Below are 21,629 nucleotides of genomic sequence, written 5' to 3'. Positions count from 1 at the left end.
AAACCAGATTTAAAAAAAAAAATCGCCAAATTTGTCTGCAAGTTGGCGACCAAAATACTGGCGATACATCGCCAAGTGTCCGCCAAATTATAGTACCAACTTGAGTTTACATCGAAGTTAACAATGATTTCCCCCCAAAAAGAGCAAAAGACCCCTATAGAAACACCCGAATGCAACCAAAACGGGAGGTGCACAACTAGACCCCACCTGGACTCTACGTACCAAGTTTCAACTTTCTAGGACATACCGTTTTTGAGTTATGCGACGCATATACGTACATACAGACGTCACGAGAAAACTCGTAATTAACTCGGGAATCAACAAAATGGATATTTTGAGTGTCTATACGTTCTTAGGCACTTATCCACATGTGGTCGAGTCCGAAAAAAACCTTGACATTCATTCGGGGGTGAGTGAAATTTTTTTCGCATATACAATATTTCCTTTTTTGTAAAAGGAAGTAAAAAGAGATGTTTGTGTGTGTTTGTTCCCATTATCTTTTCTTTAGTTCACAATTTTATTTTTCTTAAAAATATTTTTATCTAAAATGATAGGAATGCAGGGGGCTTGATGTATTTTTAAAACGGTTAATGCCTCTCCAAAAGGGCACGAAACTTAACTAACAGAGCACACCTTTTTCCATTAGTATAGCTGTTTATATTAGTCTTTTGTAGAAATGGGGATCTATAGTTGGGGCAAGTCTAACCTGGTAGTAGTATCATAATGCTGTGATTAGGATCTGCATAGCCTTCACAATACAACCAGTTTAGGTTTGCCTCAACTATAGTTTGAGGGATCACCGTATTAAGTTAATGCATTATTTGTGCTAAACTTTGATTGTTTGTTGTATTCAGACACTTTATAACTGATGACTACTTTTCTGTATACCCCACCATTTAAAGATGGACAGTTTCTCTTGAGTGGTGGTAGTTAAACTAGTGAAACACATTAGATAAAATGTGGTTATGTTTTACTTTTAGAGGCTAAATTAAAGAAAATTATTCTTGAGCATAAATTAATTCAACTAATGTTTACAAATATTGTATGGAAGGAAAAACTGTTTTAAAATGAATTTCCCATATTAAGTCATTGAAGACAACAGAATGCCTCACCATGGCAAAAAATAAAAGTTAAAAACTTTTTTTTTTTTGGAATCATTATTATTTAAACCAAACATAGAAGGAAATTGAATTGCTAATTTTTGAAATAGTTGATTTAATTTTCTTAAAACTTTCAGGTCTGGTCATGCTGCCATTGCATTTCGTATGAGTCGAGGAGCTCAGCAGCAAACAGCGGACGACTGTTTAGAATTAGGGCATCATATTTTGAAAGCTCACATCTACAAGAACACCCCAAAAGATTTCCTCGCCCCAAGCCTGCCGAGAGATTTGCAAGCATATTGGGTCAATTTGGGAAGTAATTGCATCGAAATTTCTTTAGGCTCCTTGAGAAATGTGTACAGCCCAAATGTTAAAGTAAGTATATTTTTATCCCTATAATGTTTGTCTGTAACATCATTTAAATGTTTTGGTTAAGTTTATATTTTTTCTCTCTTTACCTTAATACTGAATTGAATAGTAGTAAAAATGCTACTTTTGTTCAGTCAGATTAAGATGCAACACTGTTTTCATAGTTTGAAAATTTGCATTTTTTTTGCTTGGAGGTAGTTATCTAAAGCTGTGTGTAGGTTATTTAATTTGATGAGAGATTTAAACATTCTTAGAACAAAGTTTTTGACAATTTTTAAGATCTCAGGAAACTATTTTTTTGTTTATAGAAACTATATGAAAAAGTTTTCTTAAAAATAACTTTGAAAATAACAAAAAAAAAAAAAAAATGTTTGGCTTTTATAAATACTAAAATTTTGACAGTTAAATCCATTCATTTCAAGTACGCTTTGTTTCTTTCTTTATTTATAAAGTACATTATTTGTCGCTAGGCAGTGCTGATTGCTGTAAAAGCTCTTTTTCGCAAGTCCGTTGTAATCTTGAAAATGAAAGCTTTGAAAATTATTTTTTTTTAATCATCGTTCATTTTGTTTTTTATAAAATTCGCAAAATAATTGATATCTCCATTTTCAAAAAATAACTTGTGAAAATTGAGTGCTTTTACAGTACTTATAATTACAGATATTTGTTTGTGTTAAGTTTAAGCACTTAATAGTATTTTTTTCTGTAATTACAGGTCAGTCGTCTACTTTTGCTGTCTGGAGCGAATCCTAATCATTATATGCCGAGCTTGGACAATTTATCAATATTAGCAATAGCAGCGAAACATGGCTTTTTGGAAATGGTTGCCCTCCTGATTGAGTTTGGTGCAGACGTCAATGCTCTGTCTAATAACTGTATGGGAGCCTTGTCCTTGGCCTGTGAAAATGGCTTCATTGATATTGTGAGACTATTGGTTATGAAAGGTGCAAAGGTAATTAATTGAATATTCTTTTAAAATTTATAAAAATGTTTAACATCACAGGCGGCTGTTACACACAAACACACAAAAAGGAGTCAAAATAAGTGTGGTGTTAGGGGATGACATCATCTTTCTTTTTTTAAATGAAGCTTTATTATTGCATTTTAACAACACTAATTAAATGATCTACCTCTAAAAAATGAAACATGGCCTCACAAATCAAGAAGAATTGCCACTGTAGACTTCCCCCTTCTAATTCAAAGTTCCATAGATGAAATAGCGTGAGAAAGTCTTATCTATTTTTAATTCTTAATTTATATTTTGGTGAAATAAATAAATTGACCCTTTAAAAATCCTTTTTCAAACATTCATTAATTTTCAACTCTGAAAAGGGAGGAGGCAAAACCCCTTTACTTTTGGAAATGAAGTGACAATCGCACCTTTTGAACCACCTATGCTTAACACACCTTGAATGGTGACTACTGAGTTTTGGATGCCCTTATTTTACAAACAGGGGTTAAGATCTTCTGTTTTTTTTAAAATTCATTTTAATAAGTTTTTCTCTAATAGGCAAGAAAAATAATTACAATATTTGATACTCTTTTGCAGTTTCTATATTTTCCATTTTAATCGTTCTGTCTTGCCTGTTTCTTTCTGAACAATTTTATACCTTTACATTTCTTTGTGAAAATATACTCATGTCTGATATTGACCTTCCTAAAATCTGCCCGAAATTTGGGATGCAAACGACAAAATTTATAATTTAATTATTTAGGTAGGAATTCAAGATGGAAGTTGCATTATAAATTTTTAATGTTAAAAAAGGCATTAATTTTAATTTAGATTATAATCATGGTTTAATATGTACCAATATATTTCAATTAAAAGTAAATCATAGTCACTTTAATGCTGTTTTCTATAGCCATATGACAAGTTTTTCTCTCTAATGCTTGCTTTTTTTTACACCTTTTATTAATCTATCATTTAGTTATGTATATCTTATAGTTACGTACAGAACCCCAAGCAATCAGCCAAAAAATATGTAAAAATTAACAAAGGGCAGGTACTAAAGTACATGTAAAAGTTTGCTTTTTTTGAATAGCTTTGATGAGCCTTTTTTGTTAATGTTTTATTAGTAATAAATATTGTTTAACTAAAAAATTGTCACAATTTCTCTGTTTTTTTTTTTTTTTTTCAAAATGTACAATGGCCTGAAATCTGAATGGTCTAAAAATCACAAACTGCAAGGTCTAAGTCGTGCAGAGTCAGCTGTGACAATTATTTACTTGATATTCCATTTTGTTTTAGATAAATCAGATAGACAATGAAGGAAAATGCCCTGCCATTCACGCTGCATCACGAGGTCACTTGGATATCGTCATCTATTTATTTCAATGTGAGTGGTCTTCTGAGCTAGGAAATGGTCCATCGTTCAAGGAAGCTGCACAGGCGTCTCTGATTGCTGCTGCAAACAACAGCCATTTTCAGGTAGATGCAGCACTACATTGACTGTTTATATTGCATTACATTTGACGTGAAATATGTTTAATGATGGTCAAACCTCATTAATTTGTCTAATGGGGCAGGTGTCATTTCACGCTATTTTGAACAATAATGTAGAGTCTATAACATGTCTATTTTGGCCAATTTTTACTCATCGATTTGCACAATTTTTATTTTGAGTTTGTCCTACCAACACACAAACTCAAGTTAAAATAATATGAAACAGTAAATTAAATAGTTATGGCAAAAAAGTTAAGGGCACTACATTTGTCCAAAATACTGTGAAATGGCCCGGTATTCATTTTTTTTCTGAACTGTGCTTGGTTTTCTCTATTAACTCTGATGACTCCCAATAAAGTTTCCTTCTGCTTTTTTCACAATTTCTGTTTATATTAAAATTTCTAAGTTACAGAAAAGGTATATGAAAAATCTTTCTACTGAAATACTGTGCAATAGTCTTACAAACTGAATATGAGCCGTTTGACGAAAAGGTCGCGATTTTGTCCCACACGTGACAGCTTATATATTTCATTAAAAATAATAATTCTAAGAGGAAGTTAACAAAAATGTTTGCTTAAGAAATCATACGAATGGTTGAAATTCCTCCAGCAGCAAAATTTCTCCATAACTCTTTCAAATTATTATTTTTTAATGAAATATAAGAGCTGTCACGTGCGGGACAAGATGTCCGCGCGTTTCTATGAAATGTCCCATATCTACTAAATGAATTTTGGAGATGAAACTTTCGAAATTGTGATTATAAAATGCTCTTAAATTTCTTTTTGACTCTTGATTTACAATTGATGCCATGTTTACTTATTTGTTGTTTATTTTCAGGTTTGTGAGTACTTGCTAGACATGCCACAGGTGGAAGTGAATTCCATCGACAAGTTCAGTGGTCATACGGCACTGACGGCTGCCAGTTATGCTGGTCATCTGCAGGCATGCAACATCTTGCTGAGGCGTGGTGCCTCTGTGAATGTCACGGATCGTCACAAGGAAGCCCCTTTGCTGTTTGCTGCATCCGAAGGACATTGGGAGATTGCAGAAAAACTGCTGACCCATGGTGCCTCACTAGAACAAATGGACACTTTGGGGCGAACGCCTTTGATGCTTGCCGCTATGGGTGGTCATCCTGTTCTCGAGTTGCTTTTATCGAAAGGTAATTTATCTTTTCTGGCACCTTTCTTGTGTTCATTTGGTAACATGATTTGTACATAACCAGAAAAATGCCCGTCAAGGTATGACGGGTAAAAATTGCTTCCACACATGAACTAAGCCATTGCCTGTTTGGTGATATTTTGATAGTTGAAATTGTAACTCTAATTCCAATGGGCTGATCCTAAACTCCAGTAGGTAGCATTCATTGTTGACCATTTTTTCGTTTCTTCGTTCCCCTGAAATGAGTCTTACCAGTAAGACAGTTCAGTCACCGGGTCGAGTTCAGCATTGCCTGTTTGGTGATATTTTGATAGTTGAAATTGTAACTCTAATTCCAGTGGGCTGATCCTAAACTCCAGTAGGTAGCGTTCATTGTTGACCATTTTTTCGTTTCTTCGTTCCCCTGAAATGAGTCTTACCAGTAAGACAGTTCAGTCACCGGGTCGAATTCAGCCTCGTCACAATAAAGCCTTTTCCTGCATGTTAAACATTACCAAAATATGTTATCAAATTATCATGCCGGGGGACGAGTTTCATTGTTGAAACATGTGGGTTACTCGATAATCGGCTATTATTTATATGAGAATATGCAAAAGTAGGATTGTTTTTTTTTTTCGCTGTTTTCAGTCATTGTGTGATCCATGGCCGATTAATTTTGTAAGGCCCATGTTTTAGTTAAACAAATTGGCAACTTATTACTAATTACTTTGATTTTAATAAAAAGAATTTGTTGTTTAATAAATACATACCAACACTGTTTAATCACATTAAATAATAATTAATTATTCAAAAATAGAATCATTTCTTCATTATAAAAATTTACATATGCAGTTGATTCTCTATTTAATGACTAAAACAAAGGGACAGCGAAAATTCTACCTTAAGTAGGATGCATCCTCAAACAGATTTTTTCTATAACTATAATGGAGGGTTCAGGGCGTAACAAAATTCTCCTTTAAATAGAGAACATCGTTAAACTAAGAATCAACTGCACATTAAAAAATGAAATATTTTGTTGGCCTAATTGGAAGATCATAAATTACAGATTTTGATAATGACCTTGCTATTTCAGTTTGAAGATATTGCTTTAGTTGGGGTGGGAATGCCACTGCCATAGTTATTTATTTATTATAGTAAACCAGGGGTCGATCCAGCGCCAAATTGGGGCCGCTTTGCGGCCCCTTCACAAAATTCCGCGTCGCAGAAGCGGCCCCATTCACAAAATTCCGCGTCGTAAAAGCAGCCCCTTCACAAAAATTATAAAAAGGCAGCCTTTTCACAATATTTTTTAACCGCAAATGTGTACGCATCTACGCGGGAGCCCCTTCCACCTTCCCCCATCTTATCTTTTTGCTTGCTGCGTGAGGTGTTTTTGCTTGAGAGCGTCAGAGGGGGGACGGGAGAGGGACACTTGTGATTGGTAGCTTGTTTTCAGGAAAATCCTAAATTTTACTTTGATTACACAATATATATTTAGTATTAATTTGTGTTGAGTTTCAAAATCCAATTCTAAAATAACTTTACTTAAAATAAAATTATTTTACATGCTGTTTTTATATTTTTATTTGTTTTGAAGATCTTCATTTCCTTACATCGGACATGGTAAACGAATTTTTCGCACCGTTTACTGTACCTTGTTAAGAGGCAAACAAATAAAATTTCTTATATATTTATTAACATCATTAAATTGCAAAAGTTTTAAACGAAATACCTACTCTGTAAGAACGTCAAAAGTCAAAAAATTAAACGCTGAATGCTGGTGCAGTATTATTTTGGGTTTTAATTACTTTTAAGTTTTTCAAACACATACATGGAATCTTTAATGAGTATTTCACTTCTGTGTTAAGAAATATGTGATATCTTTGAGTCTGTTCATATTGTATTTATTAGGAGTTATTACGTTCAGCAGCATGTGCAATTTTCATTGCTCTTAAAGTATTTGAGAGGGGCAAACAGGAAATCTGTTGTGAGACTTTCACCTTAAGAAAGTGTGCCTTGCATATGTATATTTGTAAAAAGCAATAAATGTAATGTATGTGTTAAATTACGAATAAAATGTTAAGGGTCTTACTTCCCCCCTCCCCCAGCGCATTTTGTCTTGACAGCTTTCAGGTATTCTTCAAGAACTTGCATTCAAGAACTTGCAATCACCCCTGAAACCTGTCTAGGGCTTTTCTATAACGATACGACAGCTAAAAATGCTTTAATGTATAATCTTTTCCAAGAAAAAAATCAAGAGAAGGTCATTTTTTACAAAAATAAAGAAAATTCACAAAAATATTTTGCTTTTTCACAAAAAAAAAAAACGAAATTTCACAAAAATATTTTGCCTTTTCACAAAATGGGGACCCAAAAAATAAAACCTGGATCGACCCCTGTAAACAAATATTGATACAGCATTCTGCTACTTTTTTCTTTTTCATTGCAATCTTCAATCGCGTTACTGAATATAAACTGATTTCCACCTTATTTTCTATTGATAGAAGTGCTGAAGGTGACATTTGATCTTGTTGCATAAAGTTTTATTGATGTTTCAATGTAAAGAAACTTTCTGCAGATGCTTACTGTGATCCAAATTATACATCTTGATACAAATTGTAGATCTTGATTAAGGAATTCAATGTTAAAAGAAATTAAGGAATTCAATGTTAAAAAAAAAATCCTCCATAAAAAAAAAAATGGGAGAAACTTTTTACCCCAAAACTCCTATAGTTTTTCCCCCAACATTCTTAGCTCTCCCCCCTTTGGACAATGGCCTTCGCTGAAACCAGAATCTGGATTTGCCTTTGCATCTACTGATCTGCTATTGCCCAAAAATTGTCGACTAGAAATGAAAAATGACCCTGGTTTAAAAAATTTTTTTTTCGGAGAACTGAAATGTGAAATTCACTTCACGTGGCACATCCAACCAGCAGGAACTTTGGACAAATTTTCAAACTAGTATTATACTGGAGTTCTCACTTTAGGTGTTTGCCACTTTGTTTAGTTTGGTCTTAAGGACAAAATCTTGGTGCTAATGTCGTTATCTATTTTTTGCCCTTACTTGTTGATCTTGAAATTCTTTTTGGTAAAAGCTTGGTATCTTCTGTGCAAAAAGATAAAACTTAAACAGTTTTTGATTCATAGATTAAATCTGTATTTCAAAAATATGCTTTGTGACAATGAATTGAGTTACTATGTATATTGCTTTTCAGGAGCATCTGCAGAATCTTGTGATAAGGAAGGGTTAACTGCTCTTAGTTGGGCTTGTTTGAAGGGGCATCATCAAGCAGCTCAGTGTTTGATCAACCACGGCTCTGACGTCAATCATCCAGATAAAAGTGGGAGAACACCTCTGGATTTTGCTGCCTTCAGTGGTGACCCTGATGTGGTAAATTTTATTTTTTGTGATTAGTTTTGTTTACTTTAACTTTTGCAAGTAATCTCCATATTCTAGTTATGTATTTCTGCCTCCTTTCTCTCCTGACTTTTCTGTGTTGCAAATAGGAATGTTTTAAAGTTTAAATGTGAAGCTCTGTGGGATTTTTTCCAAACATAGTAATAATCCTCTGAACTAACTTTGAAAATTAACAGTTCAGAAATATTGAATGATTTTGTTTAGATGATTATTTTTAATTAATTCTATTTAACATTTTCAGCCTCACTTCTGTAGTTTTTACCTTGTAAATTTTAAATTGACTCTGGCAGTTTATCCATTCTCTCTCTTATCTATAAATACAGAGGGCTCTTCACTCCGTGTTCCTTGGAATCACAGGGTTCCTTGTAACTTTGGTTTGGGTTCCGGAAATTATCAGTATTTATTATTGAGTGATCACTATTTAATCACAATTTCACTTAATTTCTGACGTCGTGCATCAAGATTTGGTAAAACTGTAATTTTTACAAAAAAAAAAAAAAAAATCAAACTTCAAAGGCTTACTTGTAAAAATAAAAAAATAAACACAATTGAATAAGTCATCGATTTTTTTTTCCTTTTATTGACTTGCTAAGACTTAAAATATTGCTGCATTTGTTTATTATTTATGAAATTCATTTCAGGAAACCAAAAAAAGAAGAAAGAACCCATTTGCTAATTTTATTTGTACTGTGTTTGTAATGTGATAAAACAAAGATGTAATAATAATTTTGAAAATGTGAGGAGTACATGTTTTTTTATATGGTAAATCCGCCTCCAATGTTGCCAAACTTTCATAGAGAGAGAAAGGGGAGCCTATCTTTAATCTCTTTTTATCTATGCATTTTATCCTTCTCTTTTTGTCCATGAAAATAAAGCAATTGGTGCAAAATTCTCAGACATATACAATCTATCCTTGTTCTATCCTTTTTATCTTTACTACTGAGCCACATTGCGCAAAATTTTCTGAGAGGCAGCCTATCGTAATCATTTCTGTCATCTATGCAGCTGAAAAAACTCAATTTTTACTTAGTATTTGACTGTAAGAACTACAAATGTTATTTACAATTTTAATACCATTGTGTGTCTAGTATATAAACCAACTTTTCCAAATTCGAAAAGAGTGAGTATTTGTGTTATGTTTCCAAATGCTGCATCATTCAATACAAAATTGTATTTAATTGAAACAGCAAGTGTACTAGAAGAGCTTTACAAAAAATGTACTTCAAAATAAAATAACTGTCTTTAATCATACTTATCAAATTTATTTTTCAACAATGGGAATCAATTATTAACTGATATTATTATCAGCAGCAAAATCATTAGAAGATAATATTTTAACTGGTCAATTGCCTACATTTTTTATGATTTGGTAAAAACGTATAAAAGTTTTTAAAAAGAACTATTTTTTCTCTCCTTGCTGTGCAGAAGATTGAGAAAAACTTAGGGACTCGATCTGCAAACATCACTGGAGGAAAAAAAAGTCCAACTTCCAAAATGGAATGTCAGCTATGTCTCATGCTAAAGTTCGCTTTGAGGTTTAGCTAAATTTTAGGCTAATGTAATTCATGTTACGTGTATTTCAAAGCTTTAAAAAATAATGAAATGTATTTTGTATTAGTATAACTTTCTCAACAATAAAATTTACTTTTAGGTTCAGTTGTTACTGGATTCTGGAGCATTGATGGAACATGTAGATGTCACAGGTATGCGACCTCTGGACAGAGCAATTCATTGTAAAAATGTTGAAGCAGTTGTCAGGTTCCTTCATAAGGGTGCTAAATTAGGTCAGTCTTCTAAATTTTTGTAGATAACAATTTACAAGTGTTTGAAATGTATTGCAGCTCCCCCCCCCCCCCAGTTTCTTCAGATATTTTTCTGTTTAACTTTCCACCAATTAATCACATGTTTATTAAACTGCTTTTCTTGATGATGCATGATGCTAATGTTAAACTTAAAAACCATCTATTGTTAATTGATGGGAAAATGTAAAATTATTCATGAATACTGTCAGCACTATATTATTTGCAACTAACACAATTATTTTTATCAGCACCCTCTACTTTTTATGTACTCAAATTAAGTTTTGAGTAAAATTTTGAGTTTGAAAGTATGTTTAGGGAAAATGTACCTTGATGTCACTTCTACTATTTTGCTGTTTTATTTTTGACTTTTTAAGTGTAATTGATTTTGTAGAGTTTGATTCACTGCTTAAAAATCTTCATTACATTCATACTTGATCATACAAAGTAAAATTCTTGTGGTAGTTTTATAACATTGATTTTTTTTACAATTGTAATTTTAATTCATTTTAAAATCCTTTGTATTCCAATCACTATCTAGCTTGCAGTAGCAAATAAAGATGGTCATCGGTAAATGTCAGATGTATTACAATTCATCTTTTCTGTCTTACAATGTAAAATAATACATTGGTTCGATAAACTCATTTTTACGCACACATTAATTCTATTTATATTGCATAGCTGCAATCATTGTTTTATAAAAATATAGACTATTACCTTGTATTTAATTCAAAAATCATTCTATTTAAGAATCCTATCTTCCAATATATGCATGAGTTGATTCATCATACATTGACTGATATGTTGATCCATCGTCATAAAAAGTGCTAGCTTAATTTATATTTATTTTTTTTCTAAAAGTTATGAGATTACATTATCTGCCTTAAAAGTCAATAAAAATAAGTTCTCTCTTTTTTCTTTCTTCTGATCTATTTCCAGTTTTCGATTTCTAAAGAGGGTTTTGAATGTTTTTAAGGATCAGTACATATTATTTTTAATTTTAATTCAGAGTTTCTTGACCATATTTGAATTGATTATTTCAAAAAGGGCATAGGTCCAATGGATTCCCGTAGGACTTAGGCCCTTTCTGAAATAATCCATTCATTTAATATTTTTTAAAAGCATGTTTAAAATGTAAAGAAATGGATAATTTATTATTTTAAATTAATGAATTTTGTTACTTAAAAATTTTAATTATTTTTAAGATATTTTTCATTTGATGTTGACAAAATGAAACTTTAATTGATTGTTTAGTTCAAATTTATTAAAGTCAGCTTATAAATTTTGTTTGTTATACTTAGGTTCTCAAACTTGGATAATGGCTCAAGACAATCCAGAAATTTTGATACTGCTTCTCACTAAGTTGCTTGAAGATGCCACCGTTTTATGCAAGGTTAGTTGAGAGAAGAAGGTAGTTCATAACATAAGAAATTATATTATATTTAGACTTGAGGGAATTTATATAGATGGCACCAAAGTAGTGAGCAGAATTTTGTATAAATTTTTTAGCTTATGAATGTAAATAATTGTAATTTATTAACATTTCTAGGGCAGTTAATGATATGAATGCATACAGTAAAAACCCCTCCTAACGGGCTCCTCCTAAACTCCTAACGGGCACCCCTCTTATGCGGACAATTTTTAATTCCACGATTCCAAGGCAAATAACATTATTAAAGCCCTGTCCTGCTGACACTCCTCTTTTGCGGACAAAAAAATTTGTCCTGTTAGTGTCTACATTAGAGGGTTTTTACTGTATATCATAATTTAATTATTATTAAAGAATTAATTTAATTCAATTTTTATTTACCTAGTTTGTTTGGAATTTGAATACAAAATGTTTATGGAAGGGCTAATAATTTTCATTGTTCTTTTATTTTACAATACCTAGTTTCAAAAAACTGCTATCCTATCCTGTGTATGAACCCCATCCCTTTCTCTAACAATATCAAAATGGCCTATAATTTTACGATTAAATTGAAAAACTAATGTTAATAAATCACAAACTATTACCCACTAGAAAAAAAATGACACACACACACACACACACATTTTTGCCAATAATTCAGAAAAAAAAGGGGGAGAACCCCTGGACCCCCCAATGTGATTGGTAGCTGTCTGAAATTACGATTCCGGAACAACAATTTGGTAAAAGTGGAGAGGATTCCTCCCTCGCCCTGCTTTGCACACACAAAACATCCTTTAACTTAACTAGGTTTATAATGTTACAAAAATGGAACACTCAACTCAGCTCCAATTACTCTTCCATATTTCCCCAAAAAGGGGTACCGTACATACTCGCGAATAAGTTGAGAAGTTTATTACAAAAAATGAGGCTTAAAGTAAGGGGTTCGACTTATATGCAGAGAAGAATTTTCCCTGATTTTTCTGTAGAAAAAAAAACACTCGAAAACGTAAACATTTTTCCGATTATAGTCCATCCTTTTTAGGCAGATGCTGAAGAAGTAAATACATTAAAATTCTGCTAAGATTTTACATGGTCTGACAATAAATAATTACAGTAAACGGCCGACTACGCGAAAAGTGCAGGGATTGTCCGTATTTTCTCAATAGTTGCTAGTTGATGCTCATTTTTTAAAAAATAATGAAAAACAGCTACAGCATAAAATTTTATAGATATAAAAGGCGAAATCAAACCCTTTACAAAAACTGCGATCACAAAAGTGAACCCTTTTGAGGCAAAAGAATAAAAATCAGACTTTTTTAACATAAAAATGTTTATTACATTTCATTTCCTCCTTTACCTTTTGTTTCCAAAAGTAGGAACTCGACTTTTACACAGGTTTTGGATTTTTTCGCGATTTTTCTCCTAAAAGTAGGGTGGTCGACTAATATGAAGATCAACTTATACGCGAGTATATACAGTAGACGTTGTCAATGTCATGGCTCAACCTATCAGAGCCACACCATGTAGTCATGTATTTATTTTGTATACTTAATGAACCGAAAGTTTGTGTCAATATTTCAAGTGTTTCCTCCTTTTTTTCAGAGGGCGAGAATGAAAGATGCTGCCCATCGATACATATACGCCTTAAAGAAGTTTCCAATGGAGCACAACTTGGGGCACGATCAAAGGTTCCAACAAATTAAGTTTCAGCTATTTCTTGGTCTGTCTCGGTGCAGGAGAAAAATGAACGTAAGGATTTGTCTCCAAAGCTATTTACTATTTTTGTGTTTTAAAACATATAGTAAAATGCTGTGTTTATCTGTGTACTGGAAAAATAAATAACAAAAAAAAAAAAAAAATTCTGCACATGTTTTGGGATTATGATGAATTCTTTATGACTAATGCAATAAACTTAATAGGTTTCAGAAAACTGTCAAAGGCACAAAAATTTCTCTGAGTCTGGATAAACCTCAATGTGCCTTACTTTTCCAAGTTGTTTATAATAATGGTTTTTAATATTTCCATGCGAATGTGTAAAGTTAAATTTTAAAAAGCTTGAAGTAGAATATACGCCTTTGTCACATTCACAAAAAGAAGTGAAGTGTTCTTTATATTTTTATCACCACAGTAGGATATTTGTTTTATATCCTGTTACATAGGTGACGAATCTACTGTTTTATGAGGGAGCCCCCTCACCTTTTTTGGTTGTCTTCTAATTTTCCTCTTCAGTATGATTTTCTTCGGCTTTTCAAATTAGTTGGCTAAAATTATGTCTAAAAACTGCCATAAACTCTCCAAATATTGAGCAAAAGGAATACAATTTGCAAAAATTACTCCAAATCACAGATATTTCTTTCCATTATACCCAACACCTTTTCAATTTACATGTCAGTTTAAATGATCATAGCGGAAATTATTAAGATTGTTCACCATTTCCAGATTTAGAATACAATCCTAATTTTTTTTTACTGAATAAAAAGTTATTTTTTCTATTTTCATTCTGCAAAAGCTATGAAAAATGCAATTTTTGTTACTAATTCAGTCCCCCCTCCCCCCCCCCCCCCAAAAAAAAAAATAAAAAAATGAAATTTGTTAAAAGGCTAGTAAAAAAGGTGTGTTTTTTTTCATTAAAACGGATTAGGAAATGTTTAAAATAAATTCTTTGATCATGTTAAGTGCCAGTTTTCAAATGTTATTAAGTTCAATGCTGATTTGAACGAAACTTAATGAAAAATGCTGTGGTATACAGTGAAATCCTGTCACAACAGGCTTCCAGACCCCAATAAAATTTTTTGTTGTAGCATAATCGCCTTAATACTTTCTGTATTTTTATAAAAGTGTTTCATTTTGGAAATCTACACTCCAATATAACTAAATCTGCAACATTTACTGTTACTAATGATCTAAAATATAATTTAACTCATTTATTCTGTAAAAACATAGAGAAAAATATTGAACACTGCCTTTTTATTCATTGGTCGTCTTTAAAAATGTGTTATTTTCTTTTTTACAGGAGATTTGGTCCCAGAGGACATTATAAAAGATTCTAACTTATGAACGCTACTTATACTGACCACAAGAAAATTTTAAATCTAGATTAGACACCGACTTTTGTTGTACATTTCTGCATGAGCCGATTTCCAACCTGAATGGCTATGTTTTGAAAGTACCAACTGAGTTTTCACGTTAAGACTTGTTAAAGTCGTTTTTTAATTCCCGAAAACAGCATTAAGTAAAAAATATTGAAACTGATGTTAAGAAAAACATTTTGTTGTAATGAACATTTTGAGAAATTCTTTTCCTTAAAACAAGATTATTTACACAGTATCTGGGGGGTGATACTGTGTAAATAATCATTAATGGGTTTTAAAATGAGACCAAAAGTTTTTTGTTGTAACGGATATTTCATTGTATCAGTATTCGTTGTAACGGGATTTCACTGTATTGTTATTCCAAATAAGCTGTTTTGATACAAGTATCTCCTGTTTTTTGAAGTAAAATCTACTGTGTATGTTTCTTTCAATAAACGACAGATATGTTGTTAAATTTAAATTGAAATATTTGTGGCATATTGATGAGTGATGTTTCTTTCCTCAGGAACCTAAGCTTGCTGTTGAAGCAGCAGACCAAGCAATTGCTTTGAAGCCCAAATCATTCGAAGGCTATTATGCCAGATGTCGAGCTCAAGAAGCACTTGGGTATGTATGCTACTCAATTAAGTATGATTTACATGTTCTTTTAAGTAGTGACTATAAAGCTGTTCATGAACATTAACTTAAGAGAAATTCATATTAGTGTCAACTAGCCACTCTACCAGTACAGTAGAATCTTGTTTATCTAGTCCTCTTTTATCTCGATCTCCAGATAGCTCGATTCAAATTTGAATATTTTTTCTTTAAATTCTTAACATAGATTAATAATTCATAAATTATAATAGCAAGGACATAATTGTAAGTGTGCCAAACATGCCCTCTTTTTGTTATCTATTAATGATGAAGCGTTTCCATGCCGGCGCTCCAAAAAAAGCCACTCATATTTGAAACAGAAGATATTGGACCAGTTCTTTGTTCCAAAATGATATGAATTATTATTTATATATATATATATATATATATTTTAATGTCTTGTAAACAAGTCTGTGTAAGTTTGTGGCAAAACCTAATTTTTGTTGTAATAAATTTTAAGTTTACATATTTAAGGATTTTGTTTGCTAGCTATCCACATCACCCTTTAAATCTTACATTATCAATACCATAAATTTGAAATATGAATGAAAAATAAGAAAATAACATTTCAGCTCTTTGGATTGGCTCATTCTTAAGAATATCACTGCATTTAAATTTTGTTTCTGTTGAAATTGTTTTCCAGCTGTATTTTCATGCACTGGAAAAATAACTTGACTTTAGAACTAGCTATTCAAATTTTACATTGAGGGCTTTATGTTCCTTGTTTATGTTATTCATATTTTGGCTTATATGTAAGTTACCAAAGTACTGTAGAAACTCATTAATCCAGAATAATAGGCTATGTAGGTCAGGCCCGTGTCCAGAACTTCATAAAGAGAGGGGTTTTGGTTTCAATGTTTTTTCATTCTTACCTGCACTGTCAGAAAAACACAACAGCGGGTAAAATAATTCATTTCTATTTAATGTCTATGATGAGGGCATAACATAGTAGTGTGTGTGGGAGGGGGAGGGAGGGGGTCCAAATTCTCACAAGATGTGTTTTCAAGTGATATTACCAATTCAATTATTGTATATTTTTTTCCAGTAGCCTAGTTATTGGAGCCTAGTTTTTCGTGTTTATCTGGATCAAATTTGGGCAGTTCGAAATATATATTTACTTAAATAATAATTTAAAACTTTGAGTGCAAAACAGTGGTGCAACTAAAAATAAGTTTTAATGGAGACATGTTGAAAAAGAATTTAATCTGATAAGGGGCGGCGGGGGTCTTCCACCACAAAATTTAAAAATTTTTAGTATTGAAAACAGAATTTTAGACGGTCTTTGGCTCCGCAGAAATGTTCAGAAGTTAAAGGCGTAAAACACGATTATAGGCCATATTTATTGATGTTAGGGTAAGGAATGGGGCTCAGGAACTCTCCCTGATTTTTTTTGCTTCTTGAAAAATAGATAGAAATTTATTTTTCCTCTCTCTTTTAAATTTTCAAAATTGAAGTTCCAAAAACGCAAAACTGGAGTTTTAATAACTCAGTTGTACGACCATGTTTGGTAACATTAGGGCCCCCGTTCAAGACTGAAACAAAACCAAACCTGAGTTTAGGCAATTTTTTAACACAATTTTAAGCAATGTTGTTAGACATTCGGGGGCTTTTTTAGGAAACTTTGTGAAGCTGAAGATTTAGAAACAAAATTTGAAATGCTCTGTAATGCTTTTTACACGGGGAGGGGAGGACGAAGGAGTAGCATTTTGAAGAAGACTTTCTTATTTTGAGACAAACTAGAAAAAAGGAAAATAATTGCTGAGAAACTTCAAAGAGAATTTTTTTTTTTTTTTTAAATGCTATAAACAAACTTCAACATTTAATTTAATTCTAAGTCAAATTTACACTTTTCTTTGGTTTTTCATTATGTTTCTCCAATGGGAGGGGTTGCACCCCTAAAACCCTCCGCTTGGACACCGCTCTGATCTAGGTTGTCCAAATGAATGACAGAACGATTAAAAAAAAAACCTATAAATTGAGCTGAGATACATAAACAAACTACTGTAACAAGTAAAAGTTGTATTTTAGGCAAGCTTCCTCATAGCTTCCAAAAATTGTCTTCAGAAATTTTTACTTGTGTATCACCCCTGAACTGGACATTTCAGTGTCTTACAATTACTTTTGAGGACAACAGGGTTATTGTTCCCTTTAAAAGAGGATGCATGGTCACCTTTTGTTGTCCTTTTTCTAAGTTCTCATTTTATTTTGATTCTATTCAAATATATACCTCCATGTAAGTTTTTGTTGGTATTTGATTAAACCAAACTTTTTTGTAGTTTTCATGAAGAAGCTTTGTCAGACATAATGGAAGCTCTTAGAGTTGCTCCCCAAAACATGGAACTGAAACGTGTTCTGATGAGACTGAAAGAGCAGATATCAAATGCAGCTAGTTCTCAGGAATATACTTGTGATAATAAACCCGAAAGTTATATTGGATTCAGGTAGGTGTGTGAGTTTTATTCTTCTAAACACCAAAGAAATATGCAAATACAGAAGTGGGCAACAGGCTCTGGACCTGACTGGGCTGATCCTAGTCAATTTATCTGTCCCCAACGAAAACCCAGAGTTCCCTCTTAAAATTATTCACCGCATGGGAAGTAACAGCTGCTTTTTAGTGTACTATTCCAAATGCCTAAAACCCTGTTAAAGAAGTAATTTTTCCTGATTTCAAAATTAGCTTGGGATTTTAATTAACTTGAATAATTCGAATCATGTCCCCTTTTACTTTCCTTAGCTCAAAACTGTACATGAAAAATGAAAGGATGGAGAGCCAAGCACTGCCACCAGAGGCCTATTGTACTAAACCCCAAACAGAAGTCCATAAACAGATCAGTAGCCGAAGCAAACATCAACAGGCATTTGATGGGAATATCATAAATCTCCCATAGTTCAAATAAATGGCAGCCAAGGTGTTCAAACCTGTGGGCAGGAAAAACGTCGCAAACACACAAGATGTGTTCTGCAGTTTCCTCATGAAAGCGACAACCGCTACAGATTGGATCATTAAGACTATACATATTTAGCATTCTGAGCGTGGAACCATAATCTAAATTTGAAAGTCCATATACTAACCTAGTAGTCCTCTTTTGAACCCTTTATCAGTAGATTAATAAACATACTTCTATAAAATATAAATTTACTAATGAATATTTGCATTTGTGTGAGAAGTTTATACCTTTTAAAAATATTAAAGGTTCTGTATCAAAGAAAAAAAATGTCATGAATCAGAATGGTATTATTGATTTTGTTTGAGTGTTTAAGTAATGTATAAGAGAGCTACTAATATTCCAGTGATTAATTACAGAAAGATAGGTGTGAATATTGAGCTAAACAGGTTATCATAAACTGTCATATTTTTATTGGTTGAATAAAATTTATTTGTTATAAAGTTAACTTAAAACTTTTATATATTTCAATTAAAATATAGATTTTTTTTGAAACTATTTTACATTCATTTACTTGGCAGTAATTTTAATAGCTTTTTCTATGCTCAAAATTTACATTAAATGTGAATTTGTCATCAGTATCCACTCTTCATGTCTGAAAAATGTTCAGTTAATGTAAATAGAATATATTTGAGTTTCAATAACTTAAAGATTTATTGCATGAAGTACAGGGCTTGAAATTAACACTGCGATGCTGGTCCAAGACCACAAAAACATTCATTGGACCAACAAAATATAAATTTTATTGGTATGTGGGATCAGTGAAGTTTTATTCATGGATCAGCAATTTATTTTTCTAAATTTCTACCCCTGAAATACATATACTGAAACTTTCAATTTATTAGAATCAAGAATTAAATCGCAAGTTTTAAAAGTAATTGATATATGTAGCAAAATATAGCGTAAAATGTCTTACCAGAAGCAGCTGTTATTTACGATAGGGTGAATAGTTTTAAGAGGACTCTTGATCTTCCTTGTGGATTGACAGACCAACTCTGGCCCCCTTAGCCTGTTGCTAGTCATCACTTTTGTGTTTGTATATTGTTAGAACAATTGTTTGTTCATTGTCTTAACTTTTTCTACATGTGTGTCGCCTTTTATAGAAAATAGAAAAAAAGTAGGAGGGATATAGATGGTAAGAGCACATGATTTTGTTCCCTTCTGCTTTATCTTTGGGTCTGTAGTGTGGGAAATGTTTTGCATCTCTTATAGCCAAATGTTTTGCTTTTAACTTTGCTTGACAAAATGTACCATCTTCAGCTAAAAACCCGTTTTTTTTGTGCAAAACTTTTCTGGGAGCAGCATCCCAAAACAGGAAAAGCCTGAAGCAGAGCTGAATGGTGAAAAGAATCAGAAATTTGGGAAGTAAAATGTAAACGTTTCGCGTTTTTTGTTATTGTGGGTGGCTGAATAGTGATTTTTTGAAACATCTCCAGAAATTTCTATAGCAGCAGTCGGCTACCCACGTACTTTAGTCCGTAAAGAACTGGACCGACATAAATGTATGCAAGCATAAATTACACAAATAAATGATTTAAGAAACATTTTTATGTGGGCTACAATACCTTCAGGTGCCACTTAGATCACTTATTATAGTACCCCAAAAGAAGTTGTGTGACTGATTTAAGATTTTAATAATTTGTGTAGAACATGAAGGTTTTTTCTCATGGACCTCAATAAAAAAAATCAAAAGTATTTGGACCCTAACTCAAATTACTTGCTGACAACTGTTCTGTAGAATGTTTTTTAGTTGGAAAACTTTTATGTTAGCACTGTAAATCGGCTGGAGACACACATTTTTTTTTTGTCTCATCCAATTTGAATTATCTTGCGTAAAAAGTGATGTATTGTGTTTATGCCATTGGTGTTCCTAGCATGAGTGTAACTCAGTGTGGTAATTTGGATTGTCAACCTCTCCTCCCTCCAGAAAAAAAATAATAGTAATGTTTTATATGAACATGAAGTTCACACAATTTCAGAAACAACTCATTTCTATTTTCGTGGCGTAAAGAAAGTTTGAATCAAAAGTATAAATAATGAAAGCATTTATCTATTAATGACTGTAACTGCTCCTTCTTGCAATATTGCATTGGCTCTATTTTCAGTGAAAGTTGATGGTTTAGATGTAATTTAAGATACATTGAAGAAATATTTCAGAATTAAAGTAATCTTTTTTATAATTTGCGCATGAAAGGTTGAGAACCCCTGTGCTAAACTTTCAATTTCATCTGTGTACAGTATGTCATATTCACGTAATGTATCTTTTAATCTTTCTTTAATAGTGGTTTGGAGATGCCCCAGACGGAAAATTTTGGATCCACAGAGACAATAGACCACCTATGCAACTTAACTCTAAATCTTGTTGAAGATTTGAATCAACTCAAGGACAGAATGCAAGACAGTGGTTGTGAAAGCATACATTAGGACCTTCAGCATGAATTGAACAATGGTTTGAGCTTCGCTCATTATGCAAGCTATGCTCAATGCAACTATAAAAATGTCCCGAGGACCACTTATCAAACTCCTAGAAGTCCTGTGTTTGATTAATTCCAGTGATGTGTATAGTTTTTTTTTAATGATCTGTGTTTTTATTTATGGGAATTGTGTTTTGTACAAAGGTAGAATTTTAAGTAATATAATGCATTTGTCATGATTGTACATTAGAAGTTATAATTTCTTTTTATATAATGATGTATGTACAGGGTGGTTACAATTAAAACTTAACCATGTTCAGGCCTCATTCTAATAAAAATACAGTATGTTCTTGAAACCTGATTTTTTTTGTTACATGCAGGGGCAGATACAGACTACCATTTTAGAGGGGGTCATGCTGAAGAATGACACCCCCCTTCCCAGCTACAATTGAGCAACGACTTTTGGGTTCGAAAAGTTTCTGAAAATGATTGGATGTCAGTAAAAAGCATCAAATCTACCAGTTATAATGCACCTAATACAGCAAAAATGTCATAAATTAATTTCATTAGCATTGAAAAGAAGTTGTATTTAAAATGTTTATTTAAAAAAAATTAATAAATTGAAATTATTACTGCATTTGTTTAAATTTTATTGCTAAAGTGTTTGAACACAATGTGGACAGATAAAATTGTCGGCAGTTTGGGAGGGGGGGGGGGGGGTTCATGTCCCTTCCCTTGTGAACGCCCCTGGTTAAATGGAGTGAGGGGGAAAATGCAGTTAAAAATATTAGTTCAAACTTTTTATTGCCATGTAAGTTTTTTTTTCCTTTATCAGCTGATTATTAAGTACTGAAATTGATGGAAAACC

At 32.4% G+C, this 21,629-nt stretch overlaps 1 protein-coding gene across 1 annotated transcript in view; it reads left to right on the top strand.

Annotated features, from left to right (window-relative positions):
- The window catches only part of LOC129229776 (protein TANC2-like), a 50,943-nt gene extending 29,867 nt beyond the window's left edge, over positions 1-21,076 (top strand). The window contains exons 13-23 of the mRNA XM_054864149.1: positions 1,238-1,475; positions 2,185-2,421; positions 3,718-3,897; positions 4,750-5,074; positions 8,268-8,443; positions 10,122-10,254; positions 11,571-11,662; positions 13,280-13,426; positions 15,275-15,375; positions 17,679-17,843; positions 20,630-21,076. Coding sequence (XP_054720124.1) covers positions 1,238-1,475; positions 2,185-2,421; positions 3,718-3,897; positions 4,750-5,074; positions 8,268-8,443; positions 10,122-10,254; positions 11,571-11,662; positions 13,280-13,426; positions 15,275-15,375; positions 17,679-17,843; positions 20,630-20,771 — 1,936 coding nt within the window. The 3' untranslated portion in view covers positions 20,772-21,076. The remainder of the gene's footprint in view (positions 1-1,237; positions 1,476-2,184; positions 2,422-3,717; positions 3,898-4,749; positions 5,075-8,267; positions 8,444-10,121; positions 10,255-11,570; positions 11,663-13,279; positions 13,427-15,274; positions 15,376-17,678; positions 17,844-20,629) is intronic.
- Positions 21,077-21,629: the final 553 nt, after the last annotated feature.

Source organism: Uloborus diversus, chromosome 9, assembly GCF_026930045.1.
Source record: "Uloborus diversus isolate 005 chromosome 9, Udiv.v.3.1, whole genome shotgun sequence".
In the NCBI taxonomy this organism is placed as follows: domain Eukaryota; kingdom Metazoa; phylum Arthropoda; class Arachnida; order Araneae; family Uloboridae; genus Uloborus; species Uloborus diversus.
Note: the sequence above shows the minus strand (reverse complement) of the source record. Positions and strands in the feature narration are given on the sequence as shown.